The sequence below is a fragment of the Pristiophorus japonicus genome, chromosome 5 (assembly GCF_044704955.1).
Source record: "Pristiophorus japonicus isolate sPriJap1 chromosome 5, sPriJap1.hap1, whole genome shotgun sequence".
NCBI classification, from domain to species: domain Eukaryota; kingdom Metazoa; phylum Chordata; class Chondrichthyes; family Pristiophoridae; genus Pristiophorus; species Pristiophorus japonicus.
This window is the reverse complement of record NC_091981.1, coordinates 281,489,890-281,513,167: the sequence shown is the minus strand read 5'-3', so window position 1 is coordinate 281,513,167 and position 23,278 is coordinate 281,489,890. Positions and strand designations below refer to the sequence as shown.

Below are 23,278 nucleotides of genomic sequence, written 5' to 3'. Positions count from 1 at the left end.
ATGACTTGTGCAGTATTCTTGAAACAATTTCAATTATGCCATACAAATTCATAATGCTGTGTTGCTAAGTGGTGGGATCAAGATTCTGTACACTGTTTCTTTGTTTCCTCTCCTTTGCACAGGAATATAACTTTTCTTCCTTATTTGTCTGGTGATCTCTGGTTTCCAGATAATATTAGGAATGGAACATTATGCTTACATTACTGCAATTGCAATTGCCATGTGTCTGCTCAATGCACCATCTTTTTGTAGGTTGTTTCCAGGCACAGCTGGCCCTGGGTGCTTTTCAGCTTATTTCTTAAGTAATCTTTTTATTGACTTTCCAGGCCCAATATTTTGCTGCTTTTTTAAGGTACTCTTTTTTTTTAAAGAAACTTTTTAAAACAGGTTTTTCCCATCTTGCATGGTTTCAAAGGTGGGTTATTATTTTTGCTTTAAGTGGACTTCTCACGTTATATTACATTATTTTCACAGATCCACCTACAGTTGCAATACCTTAGGACTGTTGTGACCAACAACAAATTTCTGACTGCTGATGAGGGACCGGCCATTGCTCATTGGCTGTTTTATATGGTCATATCCAGAATCCTTAAACCTGGCCTGCTCAAACTCCTTTCACTTTCTCTGGTTCATTCCTCATATCCATTCCATCACTAAGACCGCCCATTTTCACCTTGTAACATCGCCTGTCTCCACACTTGCGTCAACTTATCTGCTACCGAAACCCTCGTCCATGCCTTTATTACCTCTAGACTTGACTATTCCAATGCACTCCTGGCCGCCCTCCCTTGTTCTACTCTCCATAAACTTGAGGTCATCCAAATCTCTACAAGTCCTGCTCACCCATCTCTACTGTGCTCGCTGACCAACATTGGCTCCCAGTTAAGCAACACCTCGATTTTAAAATTCTCATCCTTGTTTTTAAATCCCTCCATAGCCTCTCCCCTCCTTATCTCTGTAATCTCCTTCAGCCCTATAATCTCCCTAGATCTTTGCGCTCTGCCTATTCTGGCCTTTTGAACATTCATGGAAACATAGAAATCTACAGCGCAGAAGGAGGCCATTTCAGCTCATCGTGTCCGACCCGATTTTAATTGCTCCACCATTGGCGGTTGTGCCTTCAACTGCCTAGGTCCTCAGCTCTGGAATTCCCTCACTAAATCTCTCTACCTCTCCACTTCCTTTAAGATGTTCCTTAAAACCTACCTCTTTGACCAAGCTTTTAGCCAGCTGGTCTAACAGCTCCTTATATGGCTCGATGACAAAAAAAATGTTTTGGATAACGCTCCTACTCCTGGCCATTACTTGGAACCATCTTCTAACTGTGTCAAAATCTTCTGTTCTATGACTATTATCTGAGGCATTCTATGATTCTAGCTATAGTTTTTAGTGTTAACTTTTTCTGTTTTCCAAAGGTTCATCAGGATTGTCAGAAACCTCATTTATGAGCCACTTCCTTACAATCTTGTCCACTTGATGTCTCCTTTCTACAGATGAACATGTTTCCTTTTCCTAATACATCTGTGAACAGCTGACCTGTGTCACTAGTGATGCCTTGAAACAATCCAGTGGCAAAGAAATGCAGCTGCAAATGCTGCACAGCAGTCATTTTTTCTTAGATAAATAGTGAAAACTTTAAACGCCCAATGTTGTCTTTTGGATAAATAATAGTTCTTTGTTCACAGTAGTTTTAATTCTTTTTTTACAGTTATCAGCTCAGACTATGATACAGCAGAAGCCACTGAGACATCTTCCTATGTCAGTGCCCAAGCTTCTCTCACACGGTTAGTATTGAAGATACTGCATATCTAATTAGTACACTGCATGGTATAACTGTTACATCTTATGAACACAAAGATTGTCATCAAAGATGGTTTTCAGAAAAGTTGTGAACTTAAGTAGTTTGCAGAATCCTTTTTAGGTTCACCAGACTGATTCCCGGGACGGCAGGACAGACATATGAGGAGAGACTGGATCGACTGGGCCTGTATTCACTGGAGTTTAGAAGGATGAGAGGGGATCTCATAGAAACATATAAAATTCTGACGGGACTAGACAGGTTAGATGCAGGAGGAATGTTCCCGATGTTGGGGAAGTCCAGAACCAGGGGACATATTCTAAGGATAAAGGGTAAGCCATTTAGGACTGAGATGAGGAGACACTTCTTCACTCAGAGTTGTTAACCTGTGGAATTCCCTACTGTAGAGAGTTGTTGATGCCACTTCATTGGATATATTCAAGAGAGAGTTAGATATGGCCCTTACAGCTCAAGGGGTATGGAGAGAAAGCAGGAAATGGGTACTGAGGTCAAAGATCAGCCATGATCTTATTGAATGGTGGTGCAGGCTCAAAGGGCCGAATGGCCTAATCCTGCACCTATTTTCTATGTTTCTATGTTTTGTCAAGTATTCTGAAGCAGCTAAGGAAAATCTGTGCGCAAAGTTGCAATGTTCTCCACCAGAGGGAGCCATATTTTCTCTTCCACTCCATGATCTCATCCAATACAGAAGAATTTCAGTTGAAGTTTCTTGAACAAGGATTGTATTAATTTACAAAAACTTCTTATTTTCTAACAGGGAGCAGAACTTGGAAGGTGTGGAATCACAGGCTGAGGAAGAACAGCTGCCTCAGATCGTAGAGGAACTTCATGATGCCTTTGTTACTGTCGGGGCTCCAATAGTAAAACTACAAATTGAAGTTAAAGGTATGAATAGTTGGCACATTCAACAATGGATGTTCTGAGATTTTCAATATATAATGGAATCACATTACAAATTTCAGCTCACACATCAAATGATCAATTTGATGTGTGAGCTGTGAGAAGGATGGGTAAGAGGCTGCAGGGTGACTTGGACAGGTTAGGTGAGTGGGCAAATGCATGGCAGATGCAGTATAATGTGGATAAATGTGAGGTTATTCACTTTGGTGGCAAAAACAGGAAGACAGAATATTATCTGAATGGTGACAGATTAGGAAAAGGGGAGGTGCAACGAGACCTGGGTGTCATGGTACATCAGTCATTGAAGTTTAGCATGCAGGTACAGCAGGCGATGAAGAAGGCAAATGGCATGTTGGCCTTCTGTAAGGGGTTCTGGGGAGTGTTGTGCCTTGGGTGTCTCTCTCTGGGCTTCTGCCCTCACAGCTTATGCCTGGCCTCTGAGGTACCCTGAGTGCTGCAAGAGCACTCCTGGAGAGACTGTGTCCACAGCTTATGAAGGAGGTTTCGAGACTCGTGCGTCCCCACAGCTTATGACTAGCCTGTGAGGCACCTGTGAGTGTCAAACACTCCTAACCCCTTTCTTCCCTAGCCTGTGGCACACAGTTGAGCATTTTCGAGGCGCTCCTGGCTTCCCTTACACTGTTCTGACACAAGACTCACGATCAGGAAATGTAATACAACAGAACTGAGACGAGGTGATTCCAAGAGGAACTTTAAGCTTCCAATTTATTTGACAAGTTGTATCTCAACAAACAGCAACACACCAACAAAACAATCCCCCTAAATCCCACTAAACGGACACAACGAAAATGTTTGCACAAGTTAAACAGCAGTGCAATGCCCAACCTCCCACCTTCCTGACCTAACTGAGTTGGGAGTTCTGGGGACCAGAGATTATACTCACCACAGCCTTTACATTCTTTCCAGTTCAAAACGCGGTTTCGGGGTTCTCTTTTTGCTATCTTCAGGATCTTGAAGTTACTTTTTCGGTTGTGATTTTCTTGGAAACTTGGTTGTTTTGCTGTGGATCTACCTGAGTTCAGCTCTCAGGGGAAGATCCTTGTGGGAAAAAAAAGTTCAGTCTCCAGCAGCGAAAGGAGGCTGAACTGATGCCGTCTCGAGATGGTGGTTTGTTTCTTCTGTCTTCTGTGTCATCGGACACTGGTCTTCCTTCTGTGTTGAAAGGCTGACTGCTTGCTGGAACACGAGAATGGAACAACTTGTCGGGGCAGAAACCCCTTCTTAAATCAAGTTTCCAGCCAGACTTTCGTGCTGAAATAAATCCTTCCCGTTGGTGGGCTTGTGATTTTTGAAAAATGCAGCACTGTTGGATTTCGCGGGGGGTTTTCCACTGGCCATCCCCGATGTTAACCTAATCAAGGGTTGAGTAGGTGTTAATTGGGTTGGCATAAGAACATAAGAATTAGGAACAGGAGTAGGCCATCTAGCCCCTCGAGCCTGCTCCGCCATTCAACAAGATCATGCCTGATCTGGCCGTGGACTCAGCTCCACTTACCCGCCCGCTCCCCGTAACCCTTAATTCCCTTATTGGTTAAAAATCTATCTATCTGTGACTTGAATACATTCAATGAGCTAGCCTCAACTGCTTCCTTGGGCAGAGAATTCCACAGATTCACAACCCTCTGGGAGAAGAAATTCCTTCTCAACTTGGTTTTAAATTGGCTCCCCTGTATTTTGAGGCTGTGCCCCTTAGTTCTAGTCTCCCCAACCAGTGGAAACAACCTCTCTGCCTCTATCTTGTCTAACCCTTTCATTATTTTAAATGTTTCTATAAGATCAACCCTCATCCTTCTGAACTTGAACGAGTAAAGACCCAGTCTACTCAATCTATCATCATAAGGTAACTCCCTCATCTCCGGAATCAGCCTAGTGAATCGTCTCTGTACCTCCTCCAAAGCCAGTATATCCTTCCTTAAGTAACGTGTCCAAAACTGCACGCAATACTCCAGTTGCGGCCTCACCAATGCCCTATACAGTTGCAGCAGGACGTCCCTGCTTTTGTACTCCATCCCTCTCGCAATGAAGGCCAACATTCCATTCGCCTTCCTGATTACCTGCTGCACCTGCAAACTAACTTTTTGGGATTCATGCACAAGGACCCCCAGGTCCCTCTGCATCGCAGCATGTTGTAATTTCTCCCCATTCAAATAATATTCACTTTTACTGTTTTTTATCCCAAGGTGGATGACCTCACACTTTCCGACATTGTATTCCATCTGCCAAACCTTAGCCCATTCGCTTGACCTATCTAAATCTCTTTGAAGCCTCTCTGTGTCCTCTACACAACCCGCTTTCCCACTAATCTTTGTGTCATCTGCAAATTTTGTTACACTACACTCTGTCCCCTCTTCCAGGTCATCTATTGGCAAGGTGTGGGCCTCCTGTAGCCATTGTGTAGGCCCTTAGTTTGTTTTCTTAAGGCTTGCATAATATCCCTCCATAGTGTAAACGTGGGGGAGACAATAGCCCGGTATCGGTAATGAGTCAGTCCCGAGTTTTCAAGCAAGGGCACTCCCATTGGCTTGGAGTCCCTTGCTTCAGGCTGACTCTGTCCCACCATTGGCCCTCCCCCGTCCAATCACTGTCCTGCCAAGGCCACACCGTCTCGGTTTCAATCCACATCTGGTTCTGGGTTCCCTGTTCCTTCCAGGACACTGGCCTGCTGTATTATTGCAGCACAGACAGATCCCACAGCTCTTTTCCTTCTGGGTAAAATGAGAGGTTTTCGTCCTACCCTACAATTCATAGCTAGAGGATTTGAGTATAGTACTCCGATAGGGAGGTCTTACTGCAGTTGTACAGAGCCTTGGTGAGACCACACCCAGAATATTGTGTTCAGTTTTGGTCTCCTAATCTGAGGAAGGACGTTCTTGCTATTGAGGGAGTACAGCGAAGGTTCACCAGATTGATTCCCGGGATGGCAGGACTGACATATGAGGAGAGACTGGATCAACTGGACTTGTATCCACTGGAGTTTAGAAGAATGAGAGGGGATCTCATAGAAACATATAAAATTCTGACGGGATTGGACAGGTTAGAGGCAAGAAGAATGTTCCCTTTGCTGGAGAATTCCAGAACCAGAGGTCACAGTCTAAGAACAAGGGGCAAGTCATTTAGGACTGAGATGAGAAGAAACTTCTTCAGTCAGAGAGTTGTTAACCTGTGGAATTCTCGACCGCAGAAAGTTGTTGAGGCCAGTTCGTTAGATATATTCAAAAGGGAGTTAGATATGGCCCTTACGGCCAAAGGGATAAAGGGGTATGGAGAGAAAGCAGGAAAGGGGTACTGAGATTGAATGAAATTGTGTTGGGGAAATTGATGGGATTGAAAGCCGATAAATCCCCAGGGCCTGATGGACTGCATCCCAGAGTACTTAAGGAAGTGGCCTTGGAAATAGCAGATGCATTGACAGTCATTTTCCAACATTCCATAGACTCTGGATCAGTTCCTATGGAGTGGAGGGTAGCCAATGTAACCCCACTTTTTAAAAAAGAAGGGAGAGAGAAAACAGGGAATTATAGACCCGTCAGCCTGATATCGGTAGTGGGTAAAATGATGGAATCAGTTATTAAGGATGTCATAGCAGCGCATTTGGAAAGAGGTGACAAGATAGGTCCAAGTCAACATGGATTTGTGAAAGGGAAATCATGCTTGACAAATCTTCTGGAATTTTTTGAGGATGTTTCCAGTAGAGTGGACAAGGGAGAACCAGTTGATGTGGTGTATTTGGACTTTCAGAAGGCTTTCGACAAGGTCCCACACAAGAGATTAATGTGCAAAGTTAAAGCACATGGGATTGGGGGTAGTGTGCTGACGTGGATTCAGAACTGGTTGGCAGACAGGAAGCAAAGAGTAGGAGTAAATGGGTACTTTTCAGAATGGCAGGCAGTGACTAGTGGGGTACCGCAAGGTTCTCTGCTGGGGCCCCAGCTGTTTACATTGTACATTAATGATTTAGACGAGGGGATTAAATGTAGTATCTCCAAATTTGCGGATGACACTAAGTTGGGTGGCAGTGTGAGCTGCGAGGAGGATGCTATGAGGCTGCAGAGTGACTTGGATAGGTTAGGGTGAGTGGGCAAATGCATGGCAGATGAAGTATAATGTGGATAAATGTGAGGTTATCCACTTTGGTGGTAAAAACAGAGAGACAGACTATTATCTGAATGGTGACAGATTAGGAAAAGGAGAGGTGCAACAAGACCTGGGTGTCATGGTACATCAGTCATTGAAGGTTTGCATGTAGGTACAGCAGTGGTTAAGAAAGCAAATGGCATGTTGGCCTTCATAGCGAGGGGATTTGAGTTTAGGGGCAGGGAGGTGTTACTACAGTTGTACAGGGCCTTGGTGAGGCCACACCTGGAGTATTGTGTACAGTTTTGGTCTCCTAACTTGAGGAAGGACATTCATGATATTGAGGGAGTGCAGCGAAGGTTCACCAGACTGATTCCCGGGATGGCGGGGCTGACTATCAAGAAAGACTGAATCAACTGGGCTTGTATTCACTGGAGTTCAGAAGAATTGAGAGGGGATCTCATAGAAACGTTTAAAATTCTGACGGGTTTAGACAGGTTAGATGCAGGAAGAATGTTCCCAATGTTGGGGAAGTCCAGAACCAGGGGTTACAGTCTAAGGATCAGGAGTAAGCCATTTAGGACCGAGATGAGGAGAAACTTCTTCACCCAGAGAGTGGTGAACCTGTGAAATTCTCTACCCCAGAAAGTTGTTGAGGCCAATTCACTAAATATATTCAAAAAGGAGTTAGATTTAGTCCTTACTGCTAGGGGGATCAAGGGGTATGGCGAGAAAGCAGGAATGGGGTACTGAAGTTGCATGTTCAGCCATGAACTCATTGAATGGCGGTGCAGGCTCGAAGGGCCGAATGGCCTACTTGCACCTATTTTCTATGTTTCTATGAGCCACGATCTTATTGAATGACGGTGCAGGTCGAAGGGCAAGTTTCTAACTTGTGGGGAAAATAACAACACTATAAAGCTGAGTTTTCTCTAATGAAGGCAGGAAATTTCATCTCCTTTAACATGTTAATCTGTTATTTTCTTTTCTGTTACTCTTTTACTGTAACTCTGCTGTTCTTTGTTTTCTGTTATTCCAGCGATCTCTCACATGGCTACCTTTTCAGCATATACTTAAAATTGCACCAGGGTTCCACAATGAGCTTAGGACCCCAGTTTAAATATTTAAATAAGGATTCTGCCTATTTTGGATGAAGGTGCTGGCTACCCCTTTCACGGTCCACTTGAAATCAAATCAGGCGCGCCTCGAGCGTGATTTCAGCGGGTGATTTATTTATTTTTTTTAATTTTATCCCACCAACATCGAAATATGGGGCAATAGTGAAACAAAAATTGCTCTCTGCACCCCCCATATCTCAGTCATATCTGCAGTGCTGCAGGGCATTGTTGATGATTGACAGACTTGCTCAAAAATAGAACATGAAGGCATAGACTTGGTACTGATAACCCCAGAAGCACGTTCCCTAATGGGTAGGGTAGGGCTGACTGGACAAGCAGTGGGAAACTTGTCAACTTGTCATATTGGTAGGGTACACGTCTTTATCTGGTTAAAGTCCAGTGGTATCCCAATGCACACATTGGTGTCCGTAAACCTTGGCTCAGCCAACCTGTGCCTTAGTTTTCTGGACTTAATTATGGGCAGAATGTGTACACTCTCAGCACACAAAAACTGTGTGGATTTCTCAGGAACTTGGTTTGAAGATTCTTAACTATGGTGCTAAGTTTCTGCACATGTCAGATATCTGGCTGACCAATAGAAAGTCTCTCAGAAGCATGTCAAAACAATCCATATATATAAAATGGAAAAGAGTGACTAAAGTAAATGCTGGTCCCTTAGAAGATGAGAAGGGGGATTTGATAATGGGAAATGTGGAAATGACTGAGACCTTAAACAATTATTTTGCTTCGGTCTTCACAGTGGAAGACACAAAAACCATGCCAAAAATTGCTGGTCACAGGAATGTGGGAAGGGAGGACCTCGAGACAATCACTATCACTAGGGAGGTAGTGCTGAACAGGCTAATGGGACGCAAGGTAGACAAGTCCCCTGGTCCTGATGAAATACATCCCAGAGTATTAAAAGGGATGGCGGAAGTTATAGCAGATGCATTCGTTATAATCTACCAAAATTCTCTGGACTCTGGGGAGGTACCAGCGGATTGGAAAGCAGCTAATGTAACGCCTCTGTTTAAAAAAGGGGGCAGACAAAAGGCAGGTAACTATAGGCCTGTTAGTTTAACATCTGTAGTGGGGGAAATGCTTGAAGCTATCATTAAGGAAGAAATAGTGGGACATCTGGATAGGAATAGTGCAATCAAGCAGACGCAGCATGGATTCATGAAGGGGAAATCATGTTTAACTAATTTACTGGAATTCTTTGAGGATATAATGAGCATGGTGGATAGAGGTGTACCGATGGATGTGGTGTTTTTAGATTTCCAAAAGGCATTCGATAAGGTGCCACACAAAAGGTTACTGCAGAAGATTAAGGTACGCAGAGTCAGAGGAAATGTATTAGCATGGATCGAGAATTGGCTGACTAACAGAAAGCAGAGAGTCGGGATAAATGGGTCCTTTTCGGTTTGGAAATCGGTGGTTAGTGGTGTGCCACAGGGATCGGTACTGGGACCACAACTGTTTACAATATACATAGATGACCTGGAAGAGGGGACAGAGTGTAGTGTAACAAAATTTGCAGATAACACAAAGATTAGTGGGAAAGCGGGTTGTGTAGAGGACACAGAGAGGCTTTAAAGAGATTTAGATAGGTTAAGCGAATGGGCTAAGGTTTGGCAGATGGAATACAATGTCGGAAAATGTGAGGTCATCCACCTTGGGAAAAAAAACAGTAAAAGGGAATATTATTTGAATGGGGAGAAATTACAACGTGCTGCGGTGCAGAGGGACCTGAGGGTCCTTGTGCATGAATCCCAAAAAGTTAGTTTGCAGGTGCAGCAGGTAATCAGGAAGACGAATGGAATGTTGGCCTTCATTGCGAGAGGGATGGAGTACAAAAGCAGGGAGGACTGCTGCAACTGTATAGGGTATTGGTGAGGCCGCACCTGGAGTACTGCGTGCAGTTTTGGTCACCTTACTTAAGGAAGGATATACTAGCTTTGGAGGGGGTACAGATACGATTCAATAGGCTGATTCCGGAGATAAGGGGGTTACCTTATGATGATAGATTGAGTAGACTGGGTCTTTACTCGTTGGAGTTCAGAAGGATGAGGGGTGATCTTATAGAAACATTTAAAATAATGAAAGGGATAGACAAGATAGAGGCAGAGAGGTTGTTTCCACTGGTCGGGGAGACTAGAACTAGGGGGCACAGCCTCAAAATAAGGGGGAGCCAATTTAAAACCGAGTTGAGAAGGAATTTCTTCTCCCAGAGGGTTGTGAATCTGTGGAATTCTCTGCCCAAGGAAGCAGTTGAGGCTAGCTCATTGAATGTATTCAAATCACAGATAGATAGATTTTTAACCAATAAGGGAATTAAGGGTTATGGGGAGCGGGCGGGTAAGTGGAGCTGAGTCCACGGCCAGATCAGCCATGATCTTGTTGAATGGCGGAGCAGGCTCGAGGGGCTAGATGGCCTACTCCTGTTCCTAATTCTTATGTTATGTTATGTTCTTATATAGTGAATTACCTTTTTAGTGTAGTGACTGTTCTGGAGGCATTTTGCATGCACCAAGATCCAATAAACATCAGTGAGATGAATGAACACTTGGGTAGAAATTGGGATGCTATGCACCTGTTGTTCAGGCGTAAAACAATTGCAAAGCATACCTATTTAATAGTGAAATGGCTTACGCCCAAACTGTTGGCATTAGTGCCACTGTTAAATTTGTGGAGACCATTTTTTAAGCATCCCAGGCAACATTTCCTCTAAGCTGCATGGCCGAGCAGCCTGGGACCAGCTTTTTCAATGTTAAGTTCCACGCATACGTGAAACTGAATGAGCCGCGCACCTTAAATATGTCGCGCACCTCAATAGAAATTAGTAGGAACAGTGGTCCTAGGCAGTAATCTCTATCCCTTAAGTCTGGTTTGGCTGGGATTGATTGAGGGGGAGGCATATTGGTCAGTTCACAGGGAGGATGTTTTGCTATTCAAGAAGTGCCATGGAATCATGTCCACCTGAACCACTGGAACAGACTGACATGGTCTCAGTTAGCTGTCACATTTGAAGCGGGACAGCTCCAACAATGCAGAATTCCCTCAGTGTTGGAGTCACAGCCTGGATTTTGTGCTGGAGCAACCACCTTCCATCTCAGGCATGAGAGTCCACCAAATGAGCTAAGTTGACTGCATTCATAATGGGAAACAAACAAGTTCCTCTGTAAGTAGGAAGTACAGTGGTATGTGTCTAGGTAAGGTTGTAGGAGGGTGATAGTGGTTTGCTGTGGACCAAAAAACTGGCACAGCTTGGATGGTCCTTTGCTGCTCCTATTTTCTTTTTAATTGATTTTAAATAAATTTAGTCTTTGTCTCTTCACTCTTTTTAGGTTACCCAATCCCTCGAGTTTATTGGTTTAAAAATGCTAAACCTCTGCGTGCCACAGATGAAATTCTGATGTCTGACAATAAAGGATTTCATTCACTGGAAATTCTCAATGTTTCCAAAGAAGCCAGTGGTGAATATGCAGCGTACATCAGCAATTCATCAGGTTCTGCCTATACATCTGCTATCGTACATGTTCAAAGTAAGCAGAATTTTTTTGGTTACAATTTTTCTCCACTGGTGATATGTGTGGGGTGAACAGTTTTGTGCGTGCTCCTGCTTGGCACCAGCTTTCTCTGGCAGTTCCAGCACTGGGCAACATTGCCCCAATTGGCAGTTAAAATCATGTTGGGGTCTGAATGACATCATTTGCCTGCAGTGGGCAGCCCCAACACTGCCAAAAACCTGGGAGTTAAAATGGCAGCAGGCACGAACATGTATGCGGGACGTACTCGTCAGCCATTTTAACCCAACCCTGCCCACCCGCTCCGTTCCTCCTGAGCGGGCCATGTTAATATCGGGCTTTGTTGAAATCCTCTTAACCTGATCGGTCAGGTAAAAGATTGCTTGCTTGGTTTATTGTAAAGCTGTCAAAAGACAATTCTGTTGGACAGCATTGCTACATGCATGACTGTTAACCACAGGAAAATGGTTTAATTATCTGCACTTCAATTATGTTTCAGGCCCTGGACAAGAGTTTGAGAAGTGTGAAGAAAAATCAGCAGGTAAAGCTGAAACTGCCATACAAGGCATTACAACAACAACAATAACAACAACTTGCATTTATATAGCACCTTTAAAGTATAAAAATGTCCCTGAACCATTTAAAGAGGTAGACACATTATTTAAACCGAAATAGACAAAAAATCATTGAAAGAACATTCAGAATTATGTAACAGGAGTGAAAACTTTAAAAACAATAGCATGTAATGAAGTATACAGCTACATATAATATAATATACAGAGATATAAAGGTAAAGGAACTGGTGACAGTTCCCACATTTATATCTTTTCCTCCCAATGGAGACAGACCTGCTGTACATTGCCTATTGTTATTTAACATTTCTTCATTTAATATTAGAATGAATTTTATCCTGACAGTGTACTGCATCTGTCGAAAAAATCCCTAGCTGAAGTAATTAATGCTATGTTGTGGAATAATTCTGAAAAAGATTGTTATAACTATCTAATTGGAAACAACACTGAGAGACTTGAGGATAAGTAAGATGTAGATAATTGAAAGTGAGGTCCCTGGTTTAGTGAAATCACATATTATGCAAGAACACTGGTCAGGAATAAAAATGGGGTAATTCTGCACTCGAAGTGTGAAATTACAGGATTACCCCATAGTATAGGATGTAAGGCATTGATATTCTGGAGTCTTTCTTGATTTATCTTTGAAGGGTAGGGAGAAACTTTTCTCAGGGGATCAAGTAGAATTGGTAGAGTTTATGGTAAAGCAGATTATACATGGTAAGTAGTCTGTAAAATTAATGGCCTGATAGGCCAAATAGTTTTTTTCCACATTGCACACTCTTATGTTCTTAATAACAGAATAGCAGTGAATGGAATAGCTAGTTGGTTAGAGAGAGAGAAAATTCTAGGTGGCACTTGGAAACTAGCAGTGCATTTTCTTTTCTGATTGTTCCTCTTTACTAATAGGGAAACCGGAGAAGCTGGTTCCACCAAGGTTTCTTGAACGGTTTGCAAGTAGGAACGTAAGGAAAGGAGCGAGCATTACCTTAACTGTAAGGGTGGAAGGTAAGATGAGACTCCCACCAGCAATTGTAAAATCTCTTCTCTAGCTTTAGGTGATGTTTTTTGATGTTTTTTGAAAAACCACATAATGGCAGGAGCGTTGATGTAACACATATTGCCAATGACCCAGGAGCTTGCGTTCTCAAATGTCCTGCCATAGTGAGGCACCTGGACTCGAGAGGTACGTCAGTCACCCTAGATCACTCCCGTGCACCTCCAAATGACTGACTAACAGACAGCACCCCGAGAGTCATTTTGCAAGGTTCTGCTGCTGACACAGAGGGGCCAAAATTCAGCCTCTTGAAAAGGTCTGTTACCGCCGGAAAGCTGCGGCCAAAGGCGGAGTCGAGTGGCCGCCGCCAGCGAAATTGTCCTCGGGGGTTTTTTCAGCGGTGCTCACTTCCGCCATGGTATTGTGGTTGTGGCCGTAATGATGCAATCAAAGCGAGCACCGCTGCCTCCCTGCCCCGGAAGCTATATTCAGCATAGAAATAACAACCTGCTGCCTGATGGTGCCCCCGACTGCTTTTTGTGTCGAGGCACTGTGCCGGGCTGCTCGAGACCACCAGCGGAGGAGACGGGAGTTTTTTTTTAAATCGCGATTTTTTTTGGGGAGGAAAATTTTTCGCACTTGCGAAAGATTGTTGGGAGTTGCAAAACCTTTTGCGGACGTGTGTAAAAGTTTTGCGGACTTTTGAAAAGTTTATCATTCACTCTGGTGGAGTGTTACAGTACTCGCCTGATCGGGTCTCCCTATTCGTGGTCGTCTGCTGCATGCTTCACAACCTGGCAATCATGAGGGACCAGCCGCTGGAGGTCGATCCAGCAGTACCGCCTCAGGAGGAGGAGGAGGACCAGGATGGGCATCGCCAGCCACCCAAGAGGCGTCGTCGCTATCCAAACCCTGCAAGGGAAATGCAGACCCGTCTCATCGCTGCTCGTTTCCGCTGAGAATTAATGCCCACATCACCCTTCATCTTTGCTTTTCCATGGCCATCCCAATGAGTCCTTTTATACATTATTAGCCCACGTCAAATCATACAGCTGCCCAGATATAGGAACACAAAATAAAAATGCATTACATAATAAAGAAAGGTTCAAAAAACAAACACAACATCATCTCTCACCCTTGTGCATCTCCTTATAACCCCTCTTATGCAAACCTATCCTACTACTACGCCGCAGTGTCTCCCCTGTGGCAGCCTCAAGGGTCTGGGAAGGTTGCTGTGTTTCTTGTGTAGAAGCTACAGATGTCCTTCTAGGATGCCCTCGACCAGCTCTGGCCCTGGAAGGGCTGGCTGGGGACTGGGCAGTACCCTCCTGGAGTCCACGATTGCCTGCACACTGACAATGATAGGCTCTATGGTGTGCGCAGAGCTGTCAACAGTGCGGACTCCTTCACGCTCCTGACCATTTCTGACAGCCTTTCTGGCATCCTTGCCACAGCCCCAACATCTGGGAATGCATGGCCTTCTTTCATAAGCCCCAACATCAATGGGCTCATCTGAGTCCTCTTCAGCAGGACTCCCGTGCGCACTCGCGCCCCAGAGAGATGGCACCAGAACTTCCCTATACCCGTCACCATGCTGCAGCCTGCTAGGCCCCAATGGAACACCCAGTGCAGACCCCTCTGCTATGTCTATTAGATCCGAACGCATACTCCCAGTATCTGAGCTGGCGCGTGTGACTGTAGGAAGCAGTACGTGATGCTGACAGCATTGTCCTTCTCTTCCTCTGCCTCATCTGAGATGCCGCCAACAGATGGAGTAGCCTCCAGACTCCCATCCAGGCTACGGCCCCCAATGTGTCAGGATCGCCATGGCTGTTATTGCGCTCAACGCTGTCCTCCAGGCCTCCCCTCTCAGTCTCCAGTTCACCCTCTCCCTGGCCTCGGTTGCCACTGCCTTCAAGGCTGTCGTCTGGCATTGCCCTCCCACTCGCACCAGTGCTAGGACCCTCGCCTTGTCTCTCACTCTCCTCTCATCTGCAAGCATAAATGGCACAAGGGCTGCCATGAGGGGGAGGTAGGGAATTGACTCACTGAGGCTGCAACTTGCAAGGCGCTGGCACTTTCAGGGAAAGATAGCATTAAAGGAGGGCTTTCACAGCGGCATCGGCAGTCCCGGAGGCACAGGGAAGGCAGCATGTCTGCCCACTAGCGCCTCCACCCTCTCTTCCGGAGGCGTCAGGATCTGAAGCTGAGCCTCGCGACCACCAGTCCTCCTTTGTTCCAATCGATTGTGCGCAACCTTGGCCTGCAAAACAAAGAATGTTTGCTGAGCAGTAGTATCATGAGGCTTCAAAAATGAGTGCACAAGTGTGTGTCCCTGACATGCAACTGTAACTGTGACATGAACGGGAGCCTCCATTGCGAGACCACCCACATATATATAGGCCTCAACATTGAAATGTTGCTTCAGTGGCTGTATAGTGATGGTGGGAAATGCGAGAAATATGAAGGAGAGGCTCGCAAATGGAAGAACAGGTACTCATTTTCATCAGAAGAATGATGTTGTTCATTCTTCTTCTGCATTGGGTGGCGGTCTGATCATGAATGGAGGTCCCTCAGACCTCCGTGGCTATCTCTCTCCAGGCATTGGTAAAGACCTCCCGAGTAGGTCTCCCTGCATCGGGGTACAGGACTCACCTCCTTCCCTCCATAGCCTGCATCAGTGTCTCGAGTTCTGCATCGGAAAAACGGGTTGCCTTCCTTGGTACAGGTGCAGCAGCCATGGGCTTCACTCAAACACCTTCCCTCCTCAGGGCCCATCTGCAGAAAGGCCAGGGAGTAGCTGGCTTGTTAAGGACCAATCAGCAGAAGGTGATTTTCCCCATGCAAACTCCGCTCCAAGCTCCCCACCCACACCCTGCAAAGTGCTGATTCCCACCGGCCAGTACCGCTGAGCGCCATTTTTTAGAAAAATCGGTGAATTTTGTTCCACTGGCTGCCATAACCATTGCGGCAGTAATAGCGGCCAAAAAGCGGTAGGTGCGTCCCATTTCGGGCGGACCTGAATTTCGGCCCCAGAGCGTGTTGAAAATCTTCAGAAGTAATTTGAATACTCAGATTGCCAATAATACACTTTTTGCAGGATCTCCAACACCTGATATAACGTGGCTTAAAGAGGAATCAGTGGAAGATGTCATCTGGATTAGACAAGATACACCAGGTTATAAATTGGCCAGTTCCAACATGCAGCACAGTCTGATCTTGCTGGATATTGGGAAGGAGTACACTGGAACCTACACCTGTATTGCTACAAACAAGGCTGGCCAGTCCATCTGCTCTGCCCACTTGGTCGTTGTAGATGGTGAGCAACTGATAGATTTGTCATAAACAGTGGTGATAGAATTTTTTAATTGGAGTTTTTAACAAACAGAAGTTAGAGTATATTTCTCCCAATTCATTTTTATTGTATTCCAATTCCAATTCATCTCTGAGAGACGTGATAATAAGGTATTTTATAAATGCAAGTTTTTAGATTATATTGGCCAACAAGTTACTAGTTGCATATTTTACCTGTAGAATCAAACTGCTTTTGGTTAATTTACTGCAGTACAATTTTCACAAATTGATATGTGACACGAAAAAGTTGGCAATTTATTTTTACATGTGTAGAAACACTAGGTTATTTATATTTAAAGCATAAAATTTAATTGCATCAATTTCTACACTACAGAGAAAAATTAGCAGTTATTAATTTCAATGAACAGTATGCATTACCAATTTATAACATTTATCTGCCTTTCTGTTTTCATGCAAGAAGTTGGAGTTTCAACAGAAGAAACCACAACTGTGAAAGAAGCTATTATGCAAACATTCTTACACGGGTAAAATCATCTAATCGGATATTTCTCTGGAAAATACTGTGGAGTAAACTTTTAACTATTTAAATTTAAATGATGCACACAAAAGGATTTAGATTAGTAAACTGGCAGAACACAATAGTATTCCCACACCAAGAATTCTGGGTAAATCAGTATCAGCTGCTACTTGAGTGTACACTGGCATAGTGGTTATGTTAGTGGAATAGTAATCCAGAGACCTGCACTAATAATTTAGAGAATGTAAGTTCAAATTAAATCAAGGCAATTTGAATTCAGTTTTTTTTAAATCTGGAAATAAAAAGCTATTATCTATAAAACTGTTGGATTGTCATAAAAAACCCAAATAGTTCACTATGGTCCTTTAGGGAAGGTAAAAATATAAGTTGCTAAATTAGTGAAAAAAAAACCCTGGCTGTAGATAGTCTCAAAAATGATGTTCTGAATTCTCATTTTTATTTGGTTTCTCTATTTTTTTTCTTCAATTGTGTGACAATGATGTTTTGCCTCTGTTTCATACAGACCACAAGAACCTGATCATAAAGGATCAGAGAAAAGTAAGTACCTTTGTACAATTGAATGAAAATAGGTAACCTTAGTTAAACGTTAAAGCTTGCTCTTATGGAATGTTGTAGTGTAAAATCTGTGTGTATCCAATTAAGCAAAAACAGCACTGAACCTGTTGATATTGTCTTAATCACTCCTTGCTCATTTACCTATTGATCTCCACAGATATTTCTCGTATGCACATTTTTAAAAACGAAATTGCATATGAAACAAAATATTTGTATATTCTTTAAATGCAATTTGTGTTGTTTTTATAGTCTTTAGATTTTGCAACACAAATGCATCTCTAGTTCTAAGAATATTTCCCTTTATTGTATTACAGGTCAGAAAGAGATTCTAGCAGAAGTCAGCAGAGAAGTTTCTGCAACCACAGCCTTACCACATTTTTCATTGGCGGATGTCGGAACAGAAGAATTCCTGCAGAAATTAACATCACAGATCACACAAATGGTCTCTGCAAAGTTCACCCAAGGTGAGCCTTGGGCAGTAAAGATTAGTCTAATCTAATTTACTCATTTTGAGAAAACTAATTCAGAATGTAACCTCCACTAACATCCATTAATTGTGCCCATAACAGACAAGCACTCAAAGTGAATTCTGTTTCACATTCTGCAGAACTTGAGTGATCTCCCGTGCCCTCTATCTAAATGTACCTATCTATCCTCTCTTTCTATCTCTATACTGAAAAGAGCATATCATTGAATAACACGGAGCTCAAATCCTACCATGGTTGGAGATTACAGACTTGTACGCGTAATTATTTGTACAATGGGTTAACGCTGTCAACTGTGCCATCAGGGTAGGTGCTTCCATACAAAATGTAAAAATCTCAAAGCCAGTCATCCGATGCTACCCTTGTGCACCAGTTGTAGGGCTGCACTGCCAGAAGTCGGAGAGCTGAAAAGAGAAGTTTCCAGAAATAAAACACGCACTGGGAATTTCCACGGGGATTCTCCCGATTGGCCACTATAGCCAGTGGAAATCCCAGGTAGACGCATAAACAGGATAGCCACTAAAGTTATGGCAGCTGATTGCGAGAACCCGTGAAGAAATTCCTGGTCATCTTTCTGCAGTAAAAGAAACATTTTAATCTTTTTCCTGAGAAACCGAGGTGAAGTGCAACAACCCATAGTGCAGGATACCGTCAAGGTTGAAAAGAGTAGGAAAAAAGGCCAGATAAATTGAGAAGTAATGGTATGGTGAAGTTGCGGTTAATCGAAAGCCTGTACTGCATTTCAGCATCACTTCGTGTTCCTGGAGCAGAAAGTGACGAGGAAACAAAGACTCCGTCTCCATCGCCACGACATGGTAGATCCAGGCCTTCTTCAATTGTCAACGAATCCTCCTCTGAGTCTGAAGATGCAGAAACCAGAGGCGAGGTAATGTATACTTTAAATTACCTTTAAGATCACAAGATAAAAGAGATGAATGAGTCAGTGTGACCCATCTTAACTTACCTTTCCTGGAAAAATTTACAGCCTACCACCGGATCTTGAAATAATGTAAGGTTTTATTCTAGCCATTGATCACTCTCAGCATAAAATGTTCATCCTGATATCAGTCCTAAATAGAAACAAATGGAAGTGAAAAGTTTTCCCACTGTAGGATGAGAATTTGCAACCTAATTTCCATGTACAATGAACTCTTAGCATCATTGGTATTGCTGTGCTTTCCCACAGGAATAACAGAATTACTAAACAGCAGTCGTCTTAGGCTATTTGCACAACTACAGGTAGCTGGTCATAGAGAAGCATTTTGGAGGATACCTTATCCTTTCAATCAATGTAAGGGGTGGTTTTCAGGGGGTCAACTTTCCCTTCTGACCTTATATGAGCGGTTTCGAATCGCGCCCACACCCTTGGTTCTAGACACTGGAATTATGAAGGGACTGTGACAGACTTGGACAGACAATCGGTTTCAAGGTAGGAAGCAGGTATGGCTTTATTGTGTTTAAAAAGAAGTAAAAGGCACACCTTTAATAACACACCCAGAATAGTAATACCAATACACACTGAGGGGTACAACACATTGAATAAAATGTCAAAATACAGCCTGTGGGGAAAAGAATACAGCTAAAACTCTAAACAGGATAAAGAAGAGAATGCAGATACATTTACACAAGTTATCCCAGCCTCCCCCTCCCAATTCCCCTAACTAACTAAGTTATAGCTCTGGGGGTTCAGGGGCTATGCTCACCAATCCCTTTAAACAGTTGCCAGTGAATCGCGGTTTTGGGGTTCGCTGCACTTGGCCTTCTAGGCGAGCCGTACCCCGGATAACGGAGAGGACTTCGGACTGCGTAGTCTTCAGTTGGGGTGTGTCCGTTGATGCGGTAAGTTGCGTTTTGGATGTATGGGGTAAGTACCCACTTTCTTTGGTTAGGAATAGTTTTAGTTAGTCCTTTTTGGTAATCACTCGTTGGTTGTTCAGAAGTAGATTGTAGAGTGGAAATAAATGTTGATTCTTCGGTTTTTGCTGAGTTGGTTTTGGTTGGTCGTTTCACCGGTTGTGGTGGCCCGGGTTGTCAGTTTGGTTGCTGACAACCTTCCGTTTCGGGACCTCGTGCTCAGTCGGTCTTTGATGATTTCTAGTAGTTTCCTTCACTACTCCATTTCTTCACTCCCCAGCTCGGGCTGCTTGTGGCTGCAAACTTTTCCTTGTAAAACTGAGAATAGATATACCCCAAAAAGGCTTCCTTATCTCCCACCAAATCTGGCCCAACTCTTTGTTTTACTTTTGCAGCCCAGCTAACTGAAACTTGATTAAGTGGTTTTAATCTTGCGTTAATAGGCTTTTAGCTCTCGTCCATTGTGATAGTCTGGCCTGAACCAGATATTTCTACTCCTATTGAAAAAGTGTTGGAATATGTATGTGACATTTGGGTCCTCTGGGTGGGGTGGTCGATTGTTAAAATGTAAATGTCTTCCAGGGACAGGTTTCGAGGGTAAACAGTTCCCAGACAATTTGATTAGCTCCAATGTCCAAATTGGCCCTTTAGAGATTGACCCACCCCTTTTCTTGCAGACCCAATATTCATCTTTTAAAAATCCTAAATTCGATTAAAATTCGTAGTTTCTTCCATGTGCACTTTAGGATTTCAAACTTTCTGGTAGATAGTTCCAAATTAAATTCCCTTTCCTATGAGTCCAAACACTGGGGGGGGGGGGGGTCACCATGAATGCATCTCCTTTTATCCCCTGCAGGCCTCGTCTGCCCCTTTAAACTCATTTGTGTCCTGAAGTTTTTCCTTCCATTTTAAAAGTCCAGAAAGGGATTCTTCTCCTCTGCAGGGCAAAGGTACAAGGAATCTTTGTGAAATATTGGTAAATTCTACACCAAGGAAGACATGCGGTATGGATAGACTAGAGGACAGGAAAAGAAAATTAAAACATTTGCTCATTGGTCAAACAACCAGAACTACAGAATGTTCCGGTGCATTATAGATTTAATGGCCCTGTGTTTAACTGGCTGGAACTGGCCGTGGGGGGGGCGCGGATGGTGGTGGTGCAGTTAAAAAAGCGGGTGTCATTTCCCTCCACTGATTCAGCTTCCTTCTCAGCGTGTCCCCATATTAACTTGCTCTTTTGAGCAGGCAAGCAGGACAACAGCAGGAGGGAAGAAGGTCCTATTTTAAATATGCAGATCGGGTCCAACAAGGTCATTAGGACCCCTTCTGCAATATCAACCTGAGGCCTGAGTGTGGCGGATTTGGGAGGGTGGCAGTATCGGCTTACCCCTTCAGGCAAAACCACAGGAGGCTGAGAAGGTAAATTTGAAATTATTTTTCAGCTTTTCTTGTGGGGCAGGAGTGCTTCTCCCAGCCGCACAAGGAAGCCTTGGGCCTCCCTTGAACCGGGCTATCCCACTGATCACAGCAATACCTTTCCCCATCCCGATCGAGGCAAGACCTCCCTCGCCCCGATTGCTGACAGACCCCCATCCCGGCCCTGACCACGGCTCCATTCACAGCACTCCCCCCTCGATCGTGGCCTCAAACCCTACCAACTGCCGGCCACCGTTTACTTGCTCCTGCCCGCCAGCCAGGCTTGTTGATCTGGCCGGCTGTCGGGCGGGAAACTGCAGTATTTTATTTAAATGAGTCCATGCCATTGAGATTGGCAGAGCTTCCTCGGCCTTGTCAGGTCCTTCGGCCGATTACAGCCTCCTCCGCGTCCTCCTCGCCTCCCCTTAAATATTGGAACCAATATATAGGGCCCAAGTTTCCACATGATTTGCGCCTGATTTTTAGGAGCAACTGGTGGAGAACGGACTATCTTAGAAATCGCAATTCTCCACATTTTTTTTCCTGCAGTTCTAGTCAGGTAGAACAGTTCTACTTTGGAACAGAATTTTTTCTTCAAAAGGGGGCGTGTCCAGCACTGATGCCTGATTTCAAAGTTTCCACAATGAAAACGTACTCCAAACTAACTTAGAATGGAGCAAGTGAAGATTTTTGTAGAACTGAAAAAACCTGTTCTACACATTAAAAAATCAGGCGCAGGTTACAAATTAGGCGTCCAGAACGAGGTGGGGGGGGAGGGGGAGGGGAAGGGAAGTCATTAAATTCTACAATAAATCCTTATTTATACTTCTACAAATATTATACAAATAAATCCAACCTGAATAAACATTTATAAGCAAAGAAAAGATTAAATAAACCATCTTCCTACCTGTGTGAAAGTGCTTCAGCCAGCCTCACAAGTTCGTTCGTTCGTTCCCGACGGCAAGGGGGGAGGAGGAAGCCGTTCCCGACGGTGGGAGGGAGGGAGTGCAGACCCGCCCACCCGAACGCAGTGGGGGGGGAGGAGGAAGACGTTCCCGACGGTGGGAGGGAGGGAGTGCGGGCCCGCCCGAACGCAGCGAGGGGGGGGGGCGGGGAGGAAGACGTTCCAGACGGCGGGAGGGAGTGCGGGCCCGCCCACCCGAACGCAGCGGGGGGGGGGGGGCGGGGAGGAAGACGTTCCAGACGGCGGGAGGGAGGGAATGCGGGCCTGCCCAAACGCAGCGGGGGAGGGAGGAAGACGTTCCAGATGCCGGGCGGGAAGGAGACAGTGAGAAGGCTGCAGGAAGCCTCAGTGCTGATGGCAATGTGCTTTTATTAAAAAATGTTCAAAAATTAAACAGCTACAAAGAACTACAAAAATGGCCGAGTGCCAATGTTTCCTTCACACTGCGCGTGCGCGAACGCTCCAACGTGCACGCGCAGGGTTGCCGGCAGGAAAAAAACTAATTTAAATAGTACCAGCCCCCTCCCACTTACAAAATCAGCGCGAGTGTAGGCTCCGCCCCCCCTGGGCGCCACGCCAAACAGACAAGGAGCTGCAGGGCTCTCCAGAATCGCGAGTTTTTTTTCCGGCGTCGTTTTAGGCGCGAAAAACGGGCGCCCAGCTCGGAGGGGCGCCCGTTTTTTATCGTGTGGAAACTTGGGCCCATAGAGTCTGCCAGTGGTTCCATTTTTAAAAATTTATTCTCTGGATTTAGGCGTCACTGGCAAGAGTGGCATGTATTGCCCATCCTTAGTTTCCCATGAACATATAATGGTAGGCCTTTTTGTTGAACCATACGGTGAAGGTGCTCCCATAGTGCTGTTAGGTAGGGAGTTCCAGGATTTTGACCCAGCGATAGTAAAGGAACGCCGATATATGTCCAAGTCAGGATGATGTGTGACCTGGAGGTGATGCTGTTCCCATGCATCTTGCTGTCCTTCTAGTTGGTGGCGATCGTGGGTTTGGGAGATACTGCCCTTGGCGAAAAGAAAAACATGCATTTCAGTAGCATCTTTCTTGACCTCAGGACATCCCAAAGCGCTTTACAGCCAATGAACTACTTTTGAAGCTTGGTCAGTATTGTCAT

The 23,278-nt window shown here is 44.5% G+C and overlaps 1 protein-coding gene across 32 annotated transcripts in view; it reads left to right on the top strand.

Moving 5' to 3' along the window:
• The window catches only part of LOC139264722 (obscurin-like), a 571,531-nt gene that overhangs the window by 342,521 nt on the left and 205,732 nt on the right, over nucleotides 1-23,278 (top strand). For 31 of the 32 annotated variants that reach the window (XM_070881692.1, XM_070881694.1, XM_070881707.1 and 28 more), the window contains 10 exons: nucleotides 1,709-1,784; nucleotides 2,577-2,704; nucleotides 11,280-11,477; nucleotides 11,959-12,000; nucleotides 12,938-13,036; nucleotides 16,126-16,344; nucleotides 16,798-16,864; nucleotides 17,381-17,415; nucleotides 17,748-17,897; nucleotides 18,665-18,804. In XM_070881692.1, the coding sequence (XP_070737793.1) occupies nucleotides 1,709-1,784; nucleotides 2,577-2,704; nucleotides 11,280-11,477; nucleotides 11,959-12,000; nucleotides 12,938-13,036; nucleotides 16,126-16,344; nucleotides 16,798-16,864; nucleotides 17,381-17,415; nucleotides 17,748-17,897; nucleotides 18,665-18,804 (1,154 nt within the window). The remainder of the gene's footprint in view (nucleotides 1-1,708; nucleotides 1,785-2,576; nucleotides 2,705-11,279; nucleotides 11,478-11,958; nucleotides 12,001-12,937; nucleotides 13,037-16,125; nucleotides 16,345-16,797; nucleotides 16,865-17,380; nucleotides 17,416-17,747; nucleotides 17,898-18,664; nucleotides 18,805-23,278) is intronic. The other variant, XM_070881682.1, reaches the window with a different exon arrangement.